The sequence below is a fragment of the Anopheles arabiensis genome, chromosome 2 (genome assembly GCF_016920715.1).
Source record: "Anopheles arabiensis isolate DONGOLA chromosome 2, AaraD3, whole genome shotgun sequence".
NCBI classification, from domain to species: Eukaryota; Metazoa; Arthropoda; class Insecta; order Diptera; family Culicidae; genus Anopheles; species Anopheles arabiensis.
In genome coordinates, this window is record NC_053517.1 from 103,302,415 (window position 1) to 103,325,410 (window position 22,996).

The window sequence follows — 22,996 nt, forward strand, 5'->3', positions numbered from 1 at the left end:
CCAAAATTGTATGCCACGTTTCGCTTTCTTGCTGATTCTTTGGCACGTTTTTCCATCGTTTTCTTGGACAAATTATGGCTTGACGCAACTGTCGAAGAAGATTTAAGCTTTGGTAGAAGTCGGATGAAAATTTATACCAATAGATTTAGAATAATATTGCCTAAATACACAGAAAACATTTAAAAGTAAAAAAATTGATATCAAATTGCAAAATTTAATTACAAACACGCTCTTAAATCTTCAATCAATTCACTAAAGCCTTAGTTTTTCGCTAATTGAAAGCTATACAACAATCATGCTCAAACTAATATAAACAACAACATACTACAGAATACTAAAATACATTATCAAAGAAACACTTCAAAATGGAACAAAATGCTACTTCATTCTTATCGCTTAACTTCACCGCACAATTTTGATAAGAAAATATATTGTGAATGGTTCTCCAGCAGCCCCGTTGGCCAACTTCCAGGCAATTGTTTTATCATTCGGGGTTTTCCCTATTTCGGAAGCCAGTTTCATAGTTTCACCACTGGCGGCCACCATAGCTCCCTCCCACAACCCTGCCGGGTAGCGGCGATTACAGACGAAACGGTAAATGGCTGACACATTACTTCGTAATTGCATTTGGACGGTCCCGAAAAGCTCCGTAAGCGCACACACAGCGGCAAGCTTTTTTTCCCATCCAATTTTCCAACCATTGCCGAAGGAGTTGCGGCCCCAGGAAAGCGGTCATTTCCGTTTCGCCTTCGTAACGCGTCTTCAAGATGCGCCCGCTTGGCCAGAAGAAGCCCTACAGAGTGGTTGGATGAGGTGGAAAATTGAACCATTCCGTGTCGTTCGCTCGATGGCTATGAAATAATTGATCGTGCAAACGGTTTCCCGATCGTTGTCGACCCCCCAAACCCAACCGCCGTCCACCGATACCGAATCGTTTTGTTCTTTGCCAGCCTTCCTCCCGGCCTCTCCAGGCCCCCCTCCAACAGCTCTTTCTTTTTGGAATGTCTTTACTTTTTTTCTCTCTCTCTCCTCTCTCTCCCACCAAAAGCCTTTAATGGGGGCCTCCGGCACATTTCTTACGTTCCATTTCGATTCCAGCCCCTCCGTTCGCGCGCCCAGTTGGTTTGTCGGTAGTAATTTTTCCTACCCTTACAACCCGTACAAAAAAAAACGTACGGGGCTCGCAAAGGGTTTGGTTTTCATTGGCGTTCCAACAAATTCACACCCATCTTTCACCCGGGTCCGGTGTGGCCCTTTTTCTGTGGAATGGCTTTCCACAGGGGCAGGCGGTACATTAGTGACCACACGCCATGTTAAAACATTCCCCCTTGGGTATTGGGATGCCGTGCGGATGTCGTCGTGAAGGGTACGGTGGCACGACGATTCAACGGGGGGAGAGTGGGAGGGGATGCTGGAGCATCGTATCATCATTTCCCATGCGCATCAATTCCCCGGCAAGGGGTATCGCGTTCGATTTGACCCACATTAACCGAAAATTGCGCTCGAAATGATGCTGTTGGCGTGTGTGTGTGTGTGCTGAGTGGTTTTGTCCCTGTTGGTATGGTGGTTGCGTCCTGCTTTCTGCACGCTGCTCCATACACCGGCGCACGGTTTGTGTTGGCATCGATATCGGGCTGGGAAAACGCATTTGCCGCCGCTGTCCGTGTCTGTTTTATTGGAATTGTCCTACGTTTCGCTAATAATTCTGCCATCGGATCCGCTTTCGATGACGCTGGAAGACTGCGAGGATAGTTTAGGTCATTGTGGGAATGTCACGAGGTTTATTAGATTCACAACATTAGTCGTGAGATATCAGAGTATCGTAAAGACAACACGTACTATCGCAATCAAAGATAACTTATCATAAGTCAATGACAATTTAGTTACTCACGAGTGTTTCTTTTTTTTTCGTATTTCAGATCACACATCAACAAACAACTTCCTGGTAAGTTTGAAAGGGTTCATGTTTTGAAATATTCACCTCAAATGTCACAATTTTGATCGTGTTATAGAAAGCCAATTAAGCTGGCATCTCTCCATTTCTGGTGGTGATGGAGCAAGCTTCAATCGGAAGCAAATTGCCCTTTGTGTTTCCCAGAAGCACCTGAGCCCCAATTCTAAGCTCCATCTAACTTTGACACACTGTCAACCAGTGAAACCAGCTCTACAGAGAGAGAGCGAGGGCGTAATGGTCGAGGAAAAAAGTACGCAAAACAACCGAGTCTCGGTTGCGCACTGGAAAAAGGGGATTACAGGGCCCCCCTTCACCGTAACGAGCTCCGTCATCTGGTGGACGAATTGCAACCGAACCGCTGCAATATTCATAACACTCACACTGCCGACGCGCTGGCTGGAGTTCACTTCCGGAGTGCAGCTATCCATCACGGACCCCTCCCAAATGGGAATCGATGTAGAGGAGAGAGAAAAAAAGGAGAAGCCCTGCAAAAAAAGATGCGATATTCTGTATCGGAGATATTTTAGTACGACATGCAACATACCTAGTGACAGCTGTGCACTCGACGAAACGACGCATCATTGGCATAGTAGCGAAACATATTCGGAGTTTTTTTACATCTTTTTACACAGCATATGGAAGGAGTCCCATAAGCCATTGCCGATGGAGTGGGTTGATGGGCATGGGAAGTACGAGGATCTTTGTTTGACAGTGTATCCCAACGGATCCCAGCGTCCCACAGGGAATAAGGGAGAGCGAGAGAGAGAGATGACGCTGGAACGGAAGCAAGTGGCAAGAGCGGCAACAGATTTGCATGCGACAAATGATTTGGCAATTTTGGACCCATGTTTCCAATGGCCATGGCATAAAAAATACTCAAATTTATTAGCCCATTGGTTCATAAAACCGGTTCATCGTACATCGAAAGAATATTTTTACAACCGGGAAAACGTTAAACATTTGGTTGTCTCGCTACAAAAAAATGCTCCAACTGGTTTGTGAAGTATGTAAACGGTTGTACTACACCCGATATGCAGCCAGTCCGAGCATTGATTTTGCGGGGACAAACCAAATAAAAACGCACAGCAACCGGAGCAATATAAAAATTCATTTATTTGAACCCGCTGACCGGCAGTGATTGAGTGTGGGACGAGGACGTTTAATAGCAAACGCTTTACCCGCTCTCCGTGTACCAGGATGCGTTTGTTTTCCATCGGTTTGCCCACTGGTTCCGCCAACATTGACACTGCCACGAATCCCCATTTTCTAACGAGTGGTTGAAGCTCCCTCCGTTTTCCTGTCCGCTTCACTAGCGAGAAAAATTCCAATCGAAATCGGCCGATAATGGTGCGAAACGATCACACACATACACACCGGTCAGTGGAGCACCACAGCTCAATGGCACAGAAAACGCGCAAATATTCGCACTCAAGTGTGTATGTCCATGTGTGCCGGTGTGCCCGAACGATGTCCGGAACCCCGCGTTCTTGCTCCCGGCACGCTGAAGTGTCCCCCTGCGTGTCTTCGCAAACCGTCAAATGCGTCGCCCGGGACTCACTCGCATGAGCAAACGTCAAATGGAGCTCGGGAGCGTTTTTTTTTTTATTCCCATTTCTTTTCTATCTCTCTTCATTCCCGCACGTGTGTGTGTGTGTGTGGGTAATCCAATATGTTGTCCAGCAAAAATTAACGGTAAATACGCGTCGCCAGCATCATGCTGGCGGGGGTACACCCTCCAGCTTTTGCACGATACACGTACAGTACGTGCGGAGGACGGCTGGCGGGCTATGCTGGAGTTCCCTTCGCTTTAGCCCCTAGGGAAGCAAGGGAGCAACGGATTGCAGCACGAAACAACCGTTTAGATGACAGTGAGAGAAAGAGAGACACAGAGAGCGGATAGAAAGAGGCGCAGTTTGGTTGATGCGAATGCGGATTTGACACGGTTCCATCACGGTCGCCGCCGTTCGCCAAATGGACCGCCGATCGAACTGGGCAATGTCTTCGGCAAGTGCTTCGATTTGCATTCCTCCCGTGGAGCGTTCGTGGTAGCGGGATGGAAGACTCGAGGAGAAGAAATGAATGGCAAAAATGGTAGATGGTAAACAAATCTGTGCACTGGATTTTAAAAGTCTTTATGCAGACGATCATTTACATCCTTATTTTTGCTAGAAATTACATTTGAAGAGAAGAAATTTGTATTGTTTTACGAAATATCTGATTGTTAAATTATTCAAGAAGTCAGCAATGATGATTTCCAAACAAACCAAAACTCTTCATCATCTTTTACGTAGGAGCTGAAACTCATGGACCGAGTAAAGAGCAGCACATCAAGAACTGGGAAATCAGAAAAGAAAAGAACTTCCATTTCCTTCCATTTCCTGTTAGCTCATTTGCTCTCCAAAGAAGCTTCATCTTTTCCTTTCGAAGAGCTGTACAGCATCTTCCAAAGCACGGTAATCCATTTTACCGCCTCCCTCTTCCATCCTCCAGGCAAGCAGTTCCAATTCACAATCCAACCAGTCCAGAACAGATAAAAATAGATCCAAACAAACCACTTCCTCGAGAGCCGGGTGCTCTCTTGCCTATTTACCTTTACGTGGCCGCAAGATTAATGAGCCTTCCACCATGCATGCATGCTAAAACCCATCCATCCATTCTGACCCGTGGCACAACGCTCTAGCTAGATAGATTCACATCGTTGACCTCAGCCCTCACGATACCGAGTCGTCCGATTCGAGCCTTCCTTAAAAGGCAAGGACCAGTTCCGGCCAGAACCAGAACCGAAGCAGTACGAGCAGTGCAAGCAAATGTTGTTGTTCGAGATCAAAATTAATATTTCATTACATCCGCGCCCCGGCACAACTCACTGATGCTTCAAATTTTCCACGTCGCACTGCTCTCTCTCTCTCTCTCCCTGAAAATGGTCGCTGTTGGTGTGTGCGTATTTTTCCAGTTCGCTTCACGCTCAACGGAGTTGCTGTTGTTTATTGGTTTGGCCGCTTTTTTGCATACCCTTTTCGTGTGCCTCGTTTCGTTTCCCAGTGCATTCGATAGGCAAAACGGCGGCACGGCTGCAATCTTCGCTCCGAGGGCAATAATCGGAGATGCAATCCCGGGGCAATCGCCTCTCACACATACACCCTCCGCACAGCTAGAACGATCCCGTTTGCTACATTTACTAGTGATACTTCCCAGAAAGGGGAGATTCGGCTGGTAGGACCACAGGTTCTTGCGTTCGTGTGCCCTCCTAGCAACTGCCTCCTAGAATGCTAAATAATTGTAACGGTTGTTGGGGGCATTATTTTTACAACCCATCCCGAGTTCTACCCCTATTCCCATGCCCCGCTTGCGATTCTGACGTAGTCAATCTTAATCAAGTTTTGAACTGCTTCGATTCCGGTTCGCCGTGCCGCGTCCAGGGCGTCCTCGCCGTTCGAGGAGATTCGAGATACTGTGGAACGGGACTTCTTTCCAGCGATGATGATGGCGATGATGATGATGATGTTGGGGAATGGGTGGGCAAAAGCATCGTGTTTGCTAGCGGTCCCTGCCGGTTGGTGGGTCATCTCGGGTGGTATGCACCCAGCTTCAGGATGCATTTCAGATCATTGCATCAAGGTTCTAGATATTGGTCGGTGCTCGGTGAGACAGAAGAGAGGAAAACCTGAAAAACAAACCCCATGCCACCGATTCTAGAAGCTAGCCCCAGCACTCGCAGGGGGTGGGGAAGTTCTGACCATCTTGCCGTGGTGTTGCGCTCTGACGCGCTCCGGCTCTTCACAAACACGCTTTGGAGGAAGATTCGTTCCGGTCGAGGATAATGGTTGCTTCTTATTTTATATTTTGTTGGTTGCGTTAGACCAGCAATGTTGTGGCCCGACGTGTTTGGGCTGGGGCTTGGCGTGATCGTGAGAGCTTATTGATTAATCTTCGTCCAGTTTGGTACGAAACGCGCGGACACTGAGAAGGTCTGGTTGCGCTAGGGGAAAAGGTCACAGCCGTTGACCGGTTTGTTGAGGGATTTGTGGCTGTTTGCTGTTACCCACGGACCGACCATAACGGTGGTTCTACGGAATAATGGATGGCTGGTTACGAAAAAGGGCAAGCCCTCCGAGAATCGAGTCGGATTATGAGCTGCGTTTAGAAATGTGCCTGAAATAGACGAGAAGTTCCCGCACTGTTGCGTGCGTGTGCCTGTGTAATCGGTTGTAGATGTTTATTGCACGTCAGTATCAATCAGTGGTTAAGCAGCTTGGAATACCAACTCGGAGATATTTATTACACCTTTATTACCACTGGTTGGTCCGATTGTACGCTAGGTTACATCTTCAACTCTAGAACTCCAATCCCAACAGTTCCACGGGCTCAGTCAGTCATCACCCACGTCGACGTTCCCAGGAATGGTGGCCACCTTCGATTCTCTTAGATTCTCTCCCCTTTTCAGGCTTTCTCCTTAATATCAATCGCGCAAATCCCCGCGGCACGCAGTACCTTCAGGCGGCTTTGATCTTTTGACCAGCACGATCTTGGCAAGCTCCTCGGAACTGGAACATCGCCGATACCGAGGTGCCTCGCGTACCTCAGTCAGTCTGCCCACGGGTATTGTACGTATCATGCAAAAGGTTTTGATTTTATTAATTTCTAACCCCGCTAACGTCGCTTTCTTCGACACTTGAACCGAGTGTTAGCATACTTGGCTTATCGCAAAAAACTCCTTCCCCCGATTCATCGAGCGTTGGTGGTGGAATTTTGTTCACCCCAAAAAGAGCTCTCTCCATCTCTCGCCCGCGAAGGAGAAAGGAGTCAACTCTAATTGCACTGCATCAATCGATCGACCAATTGGACATGGTTTGGGTGGTCCTGGTTCAATCTGATCGCAGTGCCAGCGCTTTCGCCTCATTTTCATCTTCGTTTGGTGCTGGTCCCGGTATGCCATAGGAAAGGGAGAGAGAGAGAGAGAGAGAGAGAGAGAGAGTGGTATTGCAAAAAAAAAAAACACAAAATAAAGATACATCAGGCTCCCGAGCCGTAGGCGTGGATTTTGGAGTCTCGCGAAAGACCCACAGTTTGACATACTTTGGCAACTTTTGGATCGCTTTATCTTTTGTTTTAAGCGCTTCAATTTTTTTGGGGTAAAACTGACACGATGGTTAAATTCCAGAACAGAAAAGGGAATGAAAGCTTCTCATTCGCGTTTGACGAAGTGAAACTTTGCTTACCAAAACGCTGAATATCCGCGCTTAAAGTGCTTGAAAGGGGATTTGTGTTGGAATGTCGATGAATGTTAAGGGATCAATTGATTTCTTTTCAGTTAACTCTTTTCTTAAAAGTGAATTACCACTGGCTTCATTGTGTATTGTAAAGAATCCTTTCAAGCTGCCAGCAAAAACTGTTACGTCCCAGTTTCATCCCGCTCCATGCAGCCGTGTGGTGGCGTACCTCCCTGTACCAATCCATCCCCACGTGGCTTCCGACAAACGTAATAAGCCTCAAACATGGGCGAGTGGGTAGTGACACCACGGGAGTACACGTGGAGATGAAAATTTATTGCAATTGCCCGTCCCACCCCCTCCCAACCCTTTCCGCGAACGACAGTTAACCGTTCAACGATGTCAAAGGTCGGCAACCGGCGTGTAGCGGGCGACGGCACGTTGGCCCAGTTTGCCAACAACGCCACACCGGAAGCTTTTCACATGCGCATACACTGCACACTCCCGGGGAAACTTATTTGCCTGCAGCGTCCCCAATGTGCAAGCTGCCACTGCTGCTGCCACTGCCACTGCTGCTGCTGCTGTGATGGATTGAATTTCCGATGATTGATGGGCGATAGATGGTATTGTAGCGGTAGCAATTGAAGTGTGTCGTGTGGGTTATTTACTTTTCACTATCAACTGGGGTTGGGTGGTGAAGAAGGAAGAGCCGTGGTGGTGGGATAGTTTCATTTCGCGATCGTGATACGATACCCGGGCCAGCACAATTGGAGAGCAATAATCGATCAATTGTTTCATACTTTATTTGTTTAACCTGTTGTGGGTAGTAGCAGGGAGGAGCGTACTGTTAAAGCAATAAAACAGTTCTTGACAAATTAAGCCATAAATTGTGCGCCGTAACACATTGAAGTTTGGAGCTGTAAAGCAAAGCTTGATGGGTTTCTATTGCCTAACATTACCTGCTGGAAAGACGCTTCCGTGCCACGTTCGGCTTCTTTGAAGTAGATTTTCACGATCGTTAATATTACTTCCGCATCGCTTCCTTCCTGATTTGATTTTTGGTGAGCGTTTTTAGCTATTCGGTACAATAATTTAACGTTCATATCTGTGATGGAAGAGCAAGAATAGTATTGCTTAATTCCGGCAGAGGGCACTTCATTAGTATACGAGGAAACGTTTTTATTTGAAGGGAAATTTTATGTGAAATGATTTAAGATGATTGCTGCCTTTATGAAAAACAATCGGTGTGTCTTTGCTACCACCTTTTACATCCTTACATCCAAACTCACAATTCCACTAAGATTTGCCATAATTTTCCTACAATTTCCCCCCTCTTGAAGTCGTGGAAAGCCAACCTTGATTGCCGCTTCTTGTTTTGCTGATAGAATTAACCAATCATTATGGGAAACTAGTTTTCCCAAACCACTCGGCGGCACACAACCGCAATCAAGGTCATGCCAGAAAAGATGTAAAAGAGCAAAAACCACCGGAAAAGCGAAATCAACCATAGGAAAGCCATTTTGTCTGTGTATGTGTGTGTGTTGTGTGTGCTGCACCGTGTCCGTCCGGGTAAGATCAATCGGTCGATCGTCGGTCGATTGCGGTCGTCGTGAAAACGGACTGGAATGCTTTCGACCGATACCGAAACCAAGCGCGCCTTGCACCGTCTCGCTGCCAAACAAGACGGGGCTGGGAAAATGGCCAAAAGTCAATCAGTTAAAAGCGATAAGTCAAGAGGTCAACCATTATGTGACCGTGCTCAAACCGCTCCGCGCGGCAAAAGAAGCGAGCATTGGCTGTAGCTTAGCGAGACTGACCGATAATTGCTAAAACATGCAAAAATGCGTTCGGCTCGAGCGGTTCGAGCCTGGACTCAAAACCGTTGTTTTTGTGTGTCGATGCGCGCGCTGGGCGCGCAGTGCCTCAGAGATCAGAGACGAGTACCGCTCGAAAGCACGGGGAGGGAGGGGGGGGGCGGTGGCGTTCCGTTGGGCTCACGTTGGGTAATGGCTGACATTTCGCTTTGCAGGCGTCCGCGACGAACGAAGGAAAACACTTCCAGCGCCCTTTTCCTTGCGGTGCAAAGTTTGTGTGCAGAAAATTGCACAAATCTTTTAACCTTCCCTCCTTACTCACCCAACGACACTGTGTGCTCGTCGCGCCTAAATCGAGTTAAGCATGTGTCAAAGTGTCAAAAGAGAGAATGGTAAGCAAAGCGAGCGAGAGACACAACAAAAAAGAAAGAAATAAATCACAATACAAACGTTAATAGTAATGGCGTGGGCGCTTAACTAGCCCGTTGGTCAGTTTGTCCGCGGCGGCTACAAATTGTACCTCTACCCACCGAAAAACCCTTTCCAATTTTATTGAAATATCACGTACAACGCCCACCGGGAGAATGGGTCGCAAATAGTTTTTCACATTCCACGAGCGCGCGCTCGCGCCAACAATTCCCTATTAAGCCGGAGCAGGTTTTCTCGCGCTAAGTATGATTACAGTTTTTATTTTAAAATACTTTATTTTTTGTAATCCTCTTCAGCACGCAAGCACCCGCCGGGACTGGCCCTCTGGTTCGGCAACAAAGAATCGCCAGCATGATGGCACGGCATGATGGTACACAATAAATACCTCTCTCTCGAAAAAAAAACCAGAAAAAAATGCATTGAAAATCGTTTAACGCACAACGAGCTGGCAGATGCGCGTTTTGAATACGTTAGCAGAAGCTTGTGCGTAACAGCCGCAAGCAAAAAGTCTCAATTATCCTCAACCTGACACGTGTGTGTCACGCGTGGTCGTCGCGTCGCGTTGCGAGTGTGTAGTGTGAATTTATTTTCTGTTTCATTTCACCGAAGGGTCCTCGAGGCTCCCTTTTGTCCGCTGCGCTTAAGCATGCAAATTATTGTGCTTTTTTATGCATTTATTCCGATGACTATTGAGCAGAAGCAAAACGGGAGAAATCAGCAGGAAAAGAGGCTTAATGTTTGTATGTTTTTTTTGTACGTTTATTTGGTTGGTTTTTTGTAGGGATGCAGGAGTATTGGTTCAAGAAAAACGTGTCACCAATTTCAACCTCTGGCTGGTGGCATATTGCACACACAGCACTGTTGCTGCTGTTGGCCAATGTGGTGCATGTTCAATGCGTGTTGTAGAGTAGGGGTGTTTTTTTTTTACTATCCATTTTCCACCATATGACGACAATGTCCTGACCGCGTGTTTTTGGTGCCTGAGTGTTGATAATGGTGCATTGGAATGATTTCAGTCAGTGGCTCGGATGCACCGATTGTATATTCAGTGGAAACGAAAGCAGTTTTAAAAGGCTTTAATGTTATTGTTGTCATTAATTCATAAATATGGAGTATTTGTGTACTTTTATATTATTTTTCTGTTCTATTAAAGTCTCCAGTTAACGAGAATGCATTGAATGCAAACGGTTCGTGGTAATTTTCACAACACGATTTTTTTAAAGATAATTACACATAAGCAGTATTGTACACGCCAGACCAAACTAATCCTAATTAATGAAATTTGAGAGTGGACAATGGAGCCAAAATTCCACATAATCACTGAAAATTTTCCGAACGCTTCGAACTACAATGAAATCAATGTTGTGCAGTTTCTATAATCGTATTGATTTCCCCTTCAATACACTGAAATGTTGCGCATCAATCACCCCATCAACGACCGCACTGAAACAGCAGATGCATTGTCAAACTTATCACAAAAACCCATCAAACCATAAATCCGTGCACAATAAAACAAAACAAAAAAACACACACACACACCTACCAAACCGAAATGCAGCTGGTGCAGTGCGCTTGCAGTATGCACTAAGTAGCAGCGGCCGTGCCATGTAATAATGGTTGTTTGTGTGGCTGTGTGTGTCTCTCTTTCCCCCGGTTCGTTTTCTGCCACCGCAACATAGTGCGAATGATTAATGACCTATTAATAATCGGTTCGTCGGCAGGCACCGGGAAAGGCTGCTTAGCGTCGGTGCCTTTTTTCTCCTCAAGCTGGGGGTTGTGTTTGTGTGCAGATTTTGCGTGTTTTTTCCTTCTCCCCCTTTCGACTGCTGCCATGCTCGTGCCGTGACCACAGTGAAGATGTGTTTTGACAGCCCAAGTGCGAAGGGCTGACCTTTTACGCGAGCGCGAAGAAAACAACAAGCAGATAAAGATCGAACCGACTGGAGCGTGTGGCTATCGCGTGCTGCAGGGCTGAGCTTTGACGAACCATGGCAAAAGGGCGCAACGATGGGTGTCCGATTGGTGTTTGGGCACGAAGGGGACGAATGAGCATTTGCGTGCGGCATGATTAGATGACTCGTGGCACCGTGCCCTTGTTGGAAGGGTGTTGGTTTTGTATTTTTAGAAAGTTTAATTTAATTTTGCATACATACAAAAACCAGTCCAACATGCACTGAAGGCAAATCCCTCGTGTCTCTCAAAACAATCAATGAAAAAAACAAAAACAAAAAAGCACCAATAAAATATGTCACCACTAAGATGGCAAAGTTTGAGAGTTTAATTTCACCATCAAAAAGTTCAAAGCAATAAAGCCAATTCTTTTTCCTCCCCTCTCCCCAGCCAGAGGGAAAGAAGTACAAAAAAAGCGAAAAGAAATGAAAACACAAGAACGCACAGGAATACCTTTTTCGGTTCTTAAAATATTCTATGCTTAAATAAATTCATTTCCGTTTCCCTCCGCGGGCGCTTCGCAGCAGCAGCAACATCAACAAAAGCCACCTGCGGAGAATCGCGCACCGGCGGGCACCGTTCTAATTGCTTCATTAAAATTCAATGCCTTTGCTTTCCGGAGCTGTTCGGTGGGTGCTTTCTCTCCAGCACCGTCGTCTCCCCACGTGCTAGCGACGGAAGGAGCGCTGGAGAGAAAAGAAAGTTTGTTTGGCTTTGTTTTGATCGCAGCGTTGCGGTACGGAGGGTGGCGACGCCATTATTGAAATTATTGGGAAACAAGTTATGCCACATTATTTGTGGTCAATTTGGTGTTTGATCTTGCAGCCATTTGCAGGAGCAGGGGGTGGACAATGAGATGCAGAAATATTATAATGGGGGTTTCTGCTTATCCGCCTGCTTTTCAAACCTAGTCCTGGAATAGGAAGTTGATTTTGGTATTTGCCAGCAGCAATGTTATGGAGCGCATTTCTATGGACCCTTTTTTCTGATTGCTTTAAAAGAAGCCTTACAAATGCGGAAAAGGATAACATTGTACAACGAAAGCATTTCCACATTTTTCTTCACCAAAAGATGCCTATGAAGTCGCTTTAAAAACAAAGCCCAATTCATGCAGAACACCCTTGGGCTAACGAGATGGTTCCCTTTGCTTACCTCACAACGCATAAAACCCTCTACCTCACATGTATCTGTGAGAGTTTCACCATCATTCTACAAAACCGATCCTAATCGAGCACGCATTGTACGCATCGCAAGTTGTTGCCTAACCCACAAAAACATTAATGAGCGCTCTCGAGATTGTTGCGATTGTGCTGTGGCGTTGGAAAACAACTAAATAATTAACAACAATATTTTCACTGAACAGGAAACCCCCTGCGGTAGAGTGCCTTAGACTGCAGAGGTATCCGGTACCGACCTTGACAGCAATTTCCATTACATTGTAGCATTGCAAAGTGTGGCAATACTGTGTTTTACATCAAAAAACCGCTTTAACAGCGGCCCACATGGTACGGCAACAGGTTGTCAGTGTAATACGATTATTACATTTTGTGCGTCTAGGTGGGCGAGTGTTAACTTTTACCTTTCTACCAACTGATAAATAATGATACACTCAGTAAGACCGGCGAAGAAAGCTTCTTCCGTTTCACGCATGTCCGTTTGAGCCTTACAGCAATGTGTTTTGAGTTGGAAAAGTCCTGTATCATAAAATGTAATTAATCTTTCAGCATTCAACAAGCCCTCCCCACACAAGGTAAAAGCAGTGAAGCTTCTGCTACTGTGCCGCATAAATAAGGGATTGTAATAAACAACGCACACACACGGACGTGCGGCCACGTAAACAGGATAGACAGGAGGAAATGGGTGGAAAGCCTTCCCATGCCTGAAAGTGATTAGTTCCGGCAAGCCGATAAGCATCCCGCGTGCGCGTGGTAAACAGAGCGCGGAAAATGCAACGCTTTTTGCCCCGTTCTTGCAAACTGCAAACAAAAGCTCCGCCGCTCCTGAATGTGCATCGGGCTGTAGACGGCGCGGGCAGCGTTTTGCGAGGTGCATTGCGAGGAGAATTTTAGGCTTCTCCGGTAGAAATGCTGCCCCAAAGCGGATCTTGACAGCAGATCTCGCATAGAAATTAACTTCCCTTCATGGAACCCCCAATGGCTTCACTTACGATTGATCGATACACAGAGTTACTGGCAGGTTCCGTGAGGTTCTTCGTACCAGTGGTCTGCTGGTACGGACTCGTGCGCTTCTCAACTTCCAGTCCCGGTAGCCAAACTAAAGCACGCCCGCAAGGTTAAGTTCACCCGCTCGACTGGCCATTCGCTCAATAGCAAACTGCAGCAGCTACAAACTTATCGATGCACACAGTGAGCCTGGTCTTTGCAGTAGTGCCTAACTTGTGCGCTCACGCAATTATAGTTATTACCGAACGGTAGGCTGCACGATCTGGTACCTTGGCGCACAGAACACAGCAACTGCGGAAGGTTATGCTTAGTTCTAGTAATTTGGGTTTCGGGTATGAATTTTATCTAACCTCCCGAAATCCATCGCAAAGGTCACGATACGCCTTCGACGCCTATTCCACCTACTGTTAATTTTACTATTTTTGCATTTGCACGCCGTCCGAAAAGGTCAAAGAGCGGCCGGTGTCCATTGTCCAACCCCCTGGCCGGTTCAACCACCACCAGCCAAGAAGTACGCACGTGTAATTAACCCGCGTTGTGGTCACGTGAAGCACCGAGCTTTCGAAGCTGTGCTGTTTGATCGATCGAACGAAACGAACCCCGTCGATCGGGGCTACCTTTCGACAGCTCTCACTCTCTCGAATGGGTGCCGATTGGCAGTTTAGGTCAGGACGGCGTAGGCCAAGGTTTGCGTTTACGCTTTTGAGTTTAGACACACACACACACAACAACAACAACAAAACCATCGTAAACGCAAGCTGATGAGTTGTAAGTTGCATAGCAAATAGCTTTTCAAGCGTGCGGGGCAGCCCTCATTAGCTGGCAGAGACGCGCCTAAACCACATGAACTGGTACGGTTTGATTTGTCGAAATTCGTGTACGCTCAAGCAAAGCTCGTAAACTCTCGCGGTTTACTGTTCCAACCGGTCGGGGAGGCCAAGGTCACAAGGTGGTTACAAAGTGCTGGCAGTGGTACACACTCTCCACCGAAATAAAACGTTACAAATCAGCGCGTTCGGGGCAGAGGGGCGTATGCTGTCAATTATTTCAATTATATTTGGACAACGGGCACGTTTTTCTTTACCGTGGTCTAATAAGGGTAAGGATGGAGGGTGGCTAGATGAAATTTGTTTGGGGCATAGAAAAGAAGCTAGAAATGAAAGAGTCAGTTGAATGGGTGGGTTATTGTTTAGAGGTGTAGTTGAGGATCTCATCGGAGGTTTGTGATGCATCAGAAGTTTGACGATCGTTCAACGATCGATCTTGAACAAATTGTTAGTTTTATTTTCAATAATTTTAGACAAAAGTTATTGAATTGGTGAATCAATGTTTGAAGATGACCTGATTCAAGCCTCCACAGACTCATCTGTAAAGGGCTTTTCAGGGTACAATTTGACCAAAGTATGTGGATCATTGCATCAGTAAGCTCTAATTTTTCTATAGCTATGTACCTTTTTCAGTAGATTGCCTAATGGGTCTTTGTAACAGGTATGACCATTGTGACTTCTTGTTGGTAATCAAAATGGCGTGATCATCATTGCAGACATTTTAGGGACATTTTCGTGTGTTTGTCTTCAATGAACATATCCTTATAAGTATCTATGCTCAGAGTATTGTAAGGCATATTCATTATATCTCAACAACAAGCGGGAATTCGGGCTATTCAAGCGGGAACTTATGATCCGTCAGGTACTCTGCACAATATTGTCCAACTATTTAATTGTCCTTTCCAAACCTACCCTACCACCAGCCAGCAGCTAAGACAGCGTGTCCGCACGAGCAGTTCTATAAACAATGCGACAGTATTCCCGTCATTCCTGTTCTTTTCCCGCGGAAGTCTTGGAAAACGGTCCACCGTGCACTCCACACTTCTCAAAGTCCGTCTTGGATACAAAAACAATGAGCCAAAAACGTTCGCGTGCCAAAGACATCTCCTAACTCTTAGACCAAGAAGAGTGAAAACAGACACGCCAAGCAGAATAGAACTACAGCAGACAGTCGAAATGAACAGACAGTCAAGCCGTTTTGGTCGTCGAAATATGGGAGGGAAAAACACAACATCCCAAGCCAAGGCGCTGCGACTGAAAAGTTGACGCAACGTAATTTAATTAAATAACCTCCATCGTCACAGCAATCTCAAACTTCCCACAGGGAGGAAGTTGATGTCGCCAAACTAACCGTCGTCCCATCAGTTACAATTTCTTTTCCACTGGCGCTGTCCGTTTGATGAAGCATCGCTGAAAACGGAAAAAGAAGATGGTTTTGGAGCAAGCAGCGTGATTGCTAGCGTGAAGACAAACAGATGCACTGGATGTCTCTCGCACTGTGACATGCTGACTGAAGCACTTTACATCCAGTTCCATTGGGGCAAGAAGTGTGCACATACACAGGGAGTCCTTTTCAAATGGGATCCGTTACAATTTCACCCAGCAAAATTGCTCCCGCTCGCTCAACCGTGCACGCGATGATGGTTGTTGCACGATGAATGTAATTGAGATGCAAAAACGGGAGGTCCCTGTAGTCGTTTGGGTGGGTGTGTGTGTGTGTTTGAAAGCTCTCCCGCGAGAGATGACGTTGCTGAACCTGCCACACGGATCACACGGACTCGTAGCTCACTTTGGCCCGCATCGTTGCATACCAATTTTCGTCCCCAGTGCGCTCATCACCGCTCCCGCAAGCGACACTGCACACCCGCTCCGCCACCGTTCAGTCGTTGTCCAAACTCCCGCAAGCCGGTTTTCTGTGTGTGGCTGCAGTAAATTTCTGTCAACCCACCCAAAGACCCACCCCCGTCCTTCATTATATGCCTCCCGGGAACAGTGTGGGGAGGGGGAGGGGAGAAATCTTTGCTCCTGCTTCATGCTCCAACCCCAGGGCCTCCAGGGCTTGAAAAGTGGCGTCGAAAGTGCATTTTCAATGCGTAAACCTACCCACATTCGCCCCGTTACACAATGCATGGTACAACACGCCGCGGCACACTTCCGGGGCGGACTGTTTGTTTTACTTAGCTTCGCTGCTGGGCTTTCCCATCCCGGCCCCTCCCCCCGCTGGATTGACTGGCAAATTGCCTTCCGTACTTGCCAGTACTTGTGCTTGATGCACATACACATGCCGTGTCTGTGACTGTGGCACCCTAACATCCTCCACCACCACCCCAAATTGCACACATACACACATTGGCCAAGATTGGCAATCGTACAAATTAAGTGCCGTTCCGGTTTTCCATGCCTTTGCCCTGGAAAATGGAATTGAAATTCATATTGTGACATAATTAGTAGGGTAATATATTCATTGCAACCTTCCCTCCTTTCGCCTCAAACATTACTTTCACCCTGTCCCCCACAACGCTGCCCACCCTTCATGACATTAAAAGTGTGCGCTCGCTCCATAGCTCGATCGAGGTCTAGTAAATCTTTGCTCGAATTACTTCAGTGTGCGCCATCCAGTCGACGTCCGTTTATCTTTGTTAGCCTGGGATCTTCATGGGACATCTCCTTCATCAACCCCATCCCTTGTGTGTAGGGCGGACGGGGAGGAGTGTCTGCATAGTAAACGGTCCGGAAAATGGCTTTCAAATGGGGTTTGTTTGGGGGGCGGGAGAGTTGGTGGAAAAGTTTAAAGCTTGCGCCAGGATGCACTTTTGGCTTTCGGTTCGGTTCTGTACGGCAGAACAAAACGAGATACACGACATGGACCTTTTTGCCCCGTGTGTATGTTTTCTAGGTAACAGTGTGGGTGAAATTGCATACAATCATCATCATTACCATCATCGGCATCATCAGCGTTTGGCTTCGTTTCACGCCGTTTGGCTGGGAAACGTTGGCTTGAGTGGCCAAACTTGTGCCCTGGCCCTGTTTGCCGACCGAACGATTTGATTGCAGTATTTATTTCCACATTGTTGTACCCTCTTTTCTGCCCGCCGAAAAACGATAAACTAAGGGAAGCTTTCTCCCTTCGGTAGCGTTACACAGCCCGCTTCCCTGAAAACTAGAAATGCGAGACGAACCCGTTGGCGCGAGCTAACTAGCGAGCTACGCAGTACCCTGTAATTGCAGTGGCACCGGAAACGATGGATAACATTAGCGTAAAATTAGTTGTTCACAGCTTCTGGCATGCACGGGCATGGGCTTTCGCCCTCTTTTTGCGCCGAGCCCAGTTTCATCGCCAAAACGCCATCTCGTAATGGATTTTCGTTTCCCATTTTTTGTGGCACTGCGTGTCGGCGGCGGCTGATGAAAGCTGATGACAATATTGTATGCGGAGGTTTTGCCCGCGTTTCCCCCCCCCCTTTTCATCTTGTGACATTTTGTGGAACATTGTAAGGGAGTTTCACGGCCACGCTGGGGGTTCGTGCCTTAGCTCCTTTGCAATGCGTTGCAGCGCTTCTCCTTCGCAGTGGAGCAAGGATGCGAACTTGAGTTGGCAACGACTGTTTGTTGGCGCCCTTCACTGCTCGTGCCGGCTTGTGCAGTGGTGGCAGAGGAGAATGTTTTTGTTCTTGTGCGGTGTGGAGGATGAAGGTTGCGCAAAGTCCTTGCTCAGGATACGCCACGCCGGTTGCACATGGAGTGGGTACTTGTTCGCTTGCGTTGTATGATCGTTTATGAAGGCATACACAGTTTTAACCGACGAGTAGCATTAGCGTATGAATTCTAGCAAATAATTGAAATGGTTTAAACATTCCCTTTGAAGTTGTTTGCCTTAAATAGTATTTAAATATATGATATGACATATTAAACAAGAAAGGAGTCGCAAAATAATCACTGAAACAAATATATACAATTAAAGTACGGGAATGATTATCTTCTTTCCGAACGCATTTCGTACTTTAAATCTCATTTCCACATTAACATGCTAGTTTTAGCGCCTGTAAAGCATTTCTAAGCTCACATGTTTCTATCGAAACACACTTTATAAACCAAAAATTCCCACTAACCTAACCGCTTCCACAAATCAACCAGCACGGCACTAAATCAAACACGTATTGCACGCGCATGAATGCCTCCAAAGCTTCAGCCCTCCGCTTATCCGGCAAGCTTTAGCGCTCTTTGATCCGGCCTAACGATATCAATAGAAGCAGTGAGCCAAAAATACAAAAAATATAAATGCAAACACAACCCACCTCACAAATTTAACCTAACATCGTTTGTGCATGAATTTCCGCCGAACTGTAAACAGGTGAGTGGGAGGAGCTTTTTTTGTCGTTGTTGTTTGAAGTATTTGCATTTGATACAGTTCCACTGGCAGGGGAAAATGCTTGCCCTGTGCCGTCTGCGGTTTGCCCTTGGTACAGTTTTCAATTTTGCAATTCCCACCCTTGCGTCGTCACGCCCCAAACCGAAACGGGCTTGAGGTGTTTCACGGAACAAAAATCGAGCCTTTGCGAAGGGCGCAAGGGGCGAAACGGTGGGAGGAAAGAAGAAAAGGAAAGGACGAATAAAAAACAGAATCACTCCATTCCAAACACTTTCCTAGCACAACCAACCAAACAGCATGAGCAGGCATGGAAAACAGTTTTCCGGGGCCAGAAAAGTTTATAATTGATAAAGCGATCCGCTTCATTCCCATGTTGCTTTCCCGTTTGCTTGCTTGCTCGCTCAGTCTCTCGCTCTCTCTCTCTCTCCCTCTGTTAAGTCAGTTTCGTGCACGAATTTTCCCAAAAGGATTTACCCCTTGTTCCCACACCACCCCCTCCCCACCCACCAAAAAGGTCGCGTGCTCGTGGGTTTCGGTGCCGAATCGGTGTCGATTGAACTATCGATTCACGTTTTTCACGCCACAACCTGTGGCTGCCTTTGGCACCCGGGTTGTGGAAAACAAACGAATGTGTGTGTGTGTGTGTCTGCGGCCTCTAAAGTGTAGCGATTTTCGGGGCGGATATCAATTTTCGCTCACGTTCTACCCGTTAGCCTCCCATCCCCACTTGACTTCTTTTGCAAAACCCCGTTGAAATGCAACCCGATGAAATTGTAGCGATTGTGATAAATTGTTTCTTCTTCCGGGATTGTGTGTGTGTGTGTTTCCTGTGTGCGCTGCGAGGCCACGATCCGGATCCGGTGTACCCCAGGGGAATGTTTGGCAGTTGGAAACCCCCCTTCCACTGGGGTGGAGCTTAATTTTGATAAAACCAAATCGGTATACAACCAAACAGCAAATTGTGTATTGCAGGGATCAAGCACTATTTGTAGGGTTTTGCTTGCTGTTTGGTAGAATCACCGCTCATTATGGAATGCGTGTGGGTTCACCTGCCCCCCTACCACCGGGGACCTCCAATGAGGAAAGGTAAAAAACAAGAACGCTAATTTCCTCTTTGTATTCTGATGAGTTTAATTAATGAACCACAACATCGTTTAATGCATAATTATGCAGGGCATCGTTATGAAATTGCGGGTACCGGCGAATGAACATCGGGTTGCAGAGCTGCCATTGACAGTGAAAGGCGTGATTTGTTATGGTGGTTACATTTCCTTTTTTCCCCGGTGCTTTTTGCACTGTCTGGTGGTTTTCTTTTGTGTTTTTATTTTTGCTCCTTCGCTTTACATTTATTTATGCTGCCAAAGATAGCTCGTAATACCTTGTGGACGCCTGTTGCTTACACTTTACTGTGGGGAGTTTTCCTTTTTATTGGGGTACAACAAAACAACAGGCAGGGTTTTCTCAGTATCTATTTCCCAATTTTCATGAGCCTTTTTTTTGGGAATTCAATGCATTGTACGCCAAAACGCGCATGATGAGAAAATTGCGTGACCAAATTCAACCGCCTCGACGAGTTAAACTTGTTCAAGCGCACATTGACACTGATAGAGGGAGAGAGAGAGATACACTTTAGCAAGCAAAAAAGTAAAGGCATAAAAAACTGCTCTGAATACTTCAGGCACATCGTGGTACGGTTGAGTAATTATTGGGCGATTTATTCACATTCGTTTTGTGATTGAAAAATCCAGCAAAGCCCAACCGGGAAAACAATCGATTGGGCAGATTTCTGGCACCGGTTCCCCATTGTGACACGAAAGTGATGTTGAAACGTACGTGCACACGTCCGTGCACAACGCACAATGTCAAATGAATAAAGTGTCACCTGTTTATTTGTGTCTGGGCTTTTCTCTTTTTTGGCTGCGCCGTGTTTTTCCTCGCGCTTCGTACCTTCATCTAGGGAGTTTTTCTCCAACGCTAGCAACCGAATGAAACGTGAGGACAGCACTTCAAGCTGTCTGAAACGAGCCTGTCAGCAGCATATCTTGCTGGTGCTACTGTACCATTGCGAGGATGCTGGGGTTTGTGGAAAACAGGGCCTAATAATTCGCCCTCAATATTTGGGGAACAGTTGTTTCCGAAGAAATTTAATGTCACACAAGCGGTAGCCACTGTCGCTTGGAGGTCAGAACATCGTCGGATGCTGATTGACGTACGCCGAAATTGGTACAACGATGCAGGTTGGACAGGGCTAATAGGGTAAGTGAGCTTTCCTCTGAGACAAATTGAAAATGGGGAAGAGGCAGAGAAGCTGATGGTTAACATGAACATTGTAATAGCACACAACATGAAGCCATCAAACAAGAGGATAAGCGCCATTGCGGTGCAGGATGAATTTCATTTCCTGTGGGGATGTGCCGTACAACGACAACTTCTCAAAAGCTGTCTCTTTATTGGCAATATGTAGCAGTCAGCATTTATAATTATTCATCATGAACCCTTATATCTTATTTCAATACTCATCCATCCCAAACACACAATTAAAACTCCATAAATACAAAACAAACAGTTTTATTATCCTGTTGGTCTCCTTTGTTCTACCGTTCCCAAATTGAAAAAAAATCTCCGCTCTAGACAGAAACTGCCATTCATTTCATGCTCCAACCCGTAAACACGGCCATTAACAAACCGAATCAAATCACCATTAAACAACCCCATTTAATGCACATATAATGCACAGTGTGTAGCGCCATGTGCTCCCTTTCCAATTCGCACTTGCGCACCGAAACGAGCCGCAAACGGGCTTTTCGCTTATTATCGTTAATTGCATTGACACAGAAGGGACCATGTGTATGTGTGTGTGTGTCCATAGAACGTGTCTTTGGCAGGCTCGTCCACCGTCCCAAGGGGCTAGTAGAACCTGAGTGACGCTTACCTTTCCGCGTAAATAAGCAATGAACGGAACCGCTGGGACGGTACTGGCAAGCAAAAAGAACGCGCAACCCCAGTTCACCCGGCACGCGACTTACGTTTTGCCGCGCGGGTCAGAGATTTTCGTCACCGGCGGCTGACCTGCACCGGGTGGAGAGTGAGTGGGTTTTGCTGCAGCATAAGGGTTGCATTTATTTGTTTTTTACCGCCCTTCTTTCCACTCCATTTCGTGCACCAGATGGACAACGCCGGTACAATGTTCGAGAGTGGTTAGTCATCGGTGGTTTAGTAAACCCCGCTCCATTGCGGACACAGAACAGAGTGGTGGAAATAATTCTTAAGTCTTTGGACATTTTGCGGCGTCTAGCAAGAACACATGTTGTTGGTTTTTTTTTTATTTATTATTACAGTTGAATAGATAAGAACACAAGCTCGATTTAGTGTGTTTGGCTGTGCAACTGGCCAATAGGCGGTCTGGCGTCTATCTCATTCGCATAACGCCCTGCACGTGTTCGTGGCTCTGTTGTCGGCAGGTTCGATTTAATTTATTCCAAGCAGCAAATACTTTGTACTTTTTTCCCCCTCTCATCCCCCTCAAACGGTATTACATTCACCTGGGTGAGGCTCACTGCTTTTTTTTGTTTATTAATTTATTGAACGAAAGAATAAAACGCCCGAAACAAAGAGGTCATAATTATTCACCAACACGCGCGATCGCACATTGTCGGTGGAATTTTCTTGATAAACTAAACCAAATTTATGATCCTCAAGTCCTAGTTTTGTGTTGCTGTTGTTGCTGGTGCTACTGCAGTGAGCCCAAAGTTTCTCCATATGTGCTGGTGCGGCAATGCTAACTATTTCTATTTCGCTACCCCGGCTCTCCCCGGCAAAAAAGTGTTCACGCTGCGTATGTGACTGTGGTTCGCCATAAGCAAAACAGCATAATTTATCAACGACACACACCGCACTTTCAAATGGAGTCATGAATGGAGAGCGGGAGCGAAGAAAAAAAAAAGAAACAAATCAACTCCATCAGCACCGAATATTGCATTCCCGTAGCACACAAGACAAGCATAAGAAGCATAAAAACAAAAAAAAGACACAAGTATGTTCGATGGAGCTAACATACGTGAAATTCGTACGGAAATATATAGAAACGGTGCCCCTGCCAGCGAGTGAGCCTGTCGTTCTACTAACGGTGACGATTTATTGTGTACATATGAGGGAAAGTCACCGTTTTGCCCTTTTTTTCTTCTTTACGGGCAGATAGATAAGTACAGGAGTGAGTAGGAAGAAATTAAAAAATAATTTACCCACTCTGTCTATACACCC

General features: G+C 46.4%; 1 protein-coding gene across 1 annotated transcript in view; it reads left to right on the forward strand.

Annotated features, from left to right (window-relative positions):
• LOC120894982 overlaps positions 1–22,996 on the forward strand; it is a 134,861-nt gene that overhangs the window by 59,797 nt on the left and 52,068 nt on the right. Inside the window, exon 5 of the mRNA XM_040297916.1 lies at positions 1,920–1,945. Coding sequence (XP_040153850.1) covers positions 1,920–1,945 — 26 coding nt within the window. The remainder of the gene's footprint in view (positions 1–1,919; positions 1,946–22,996) is intronic.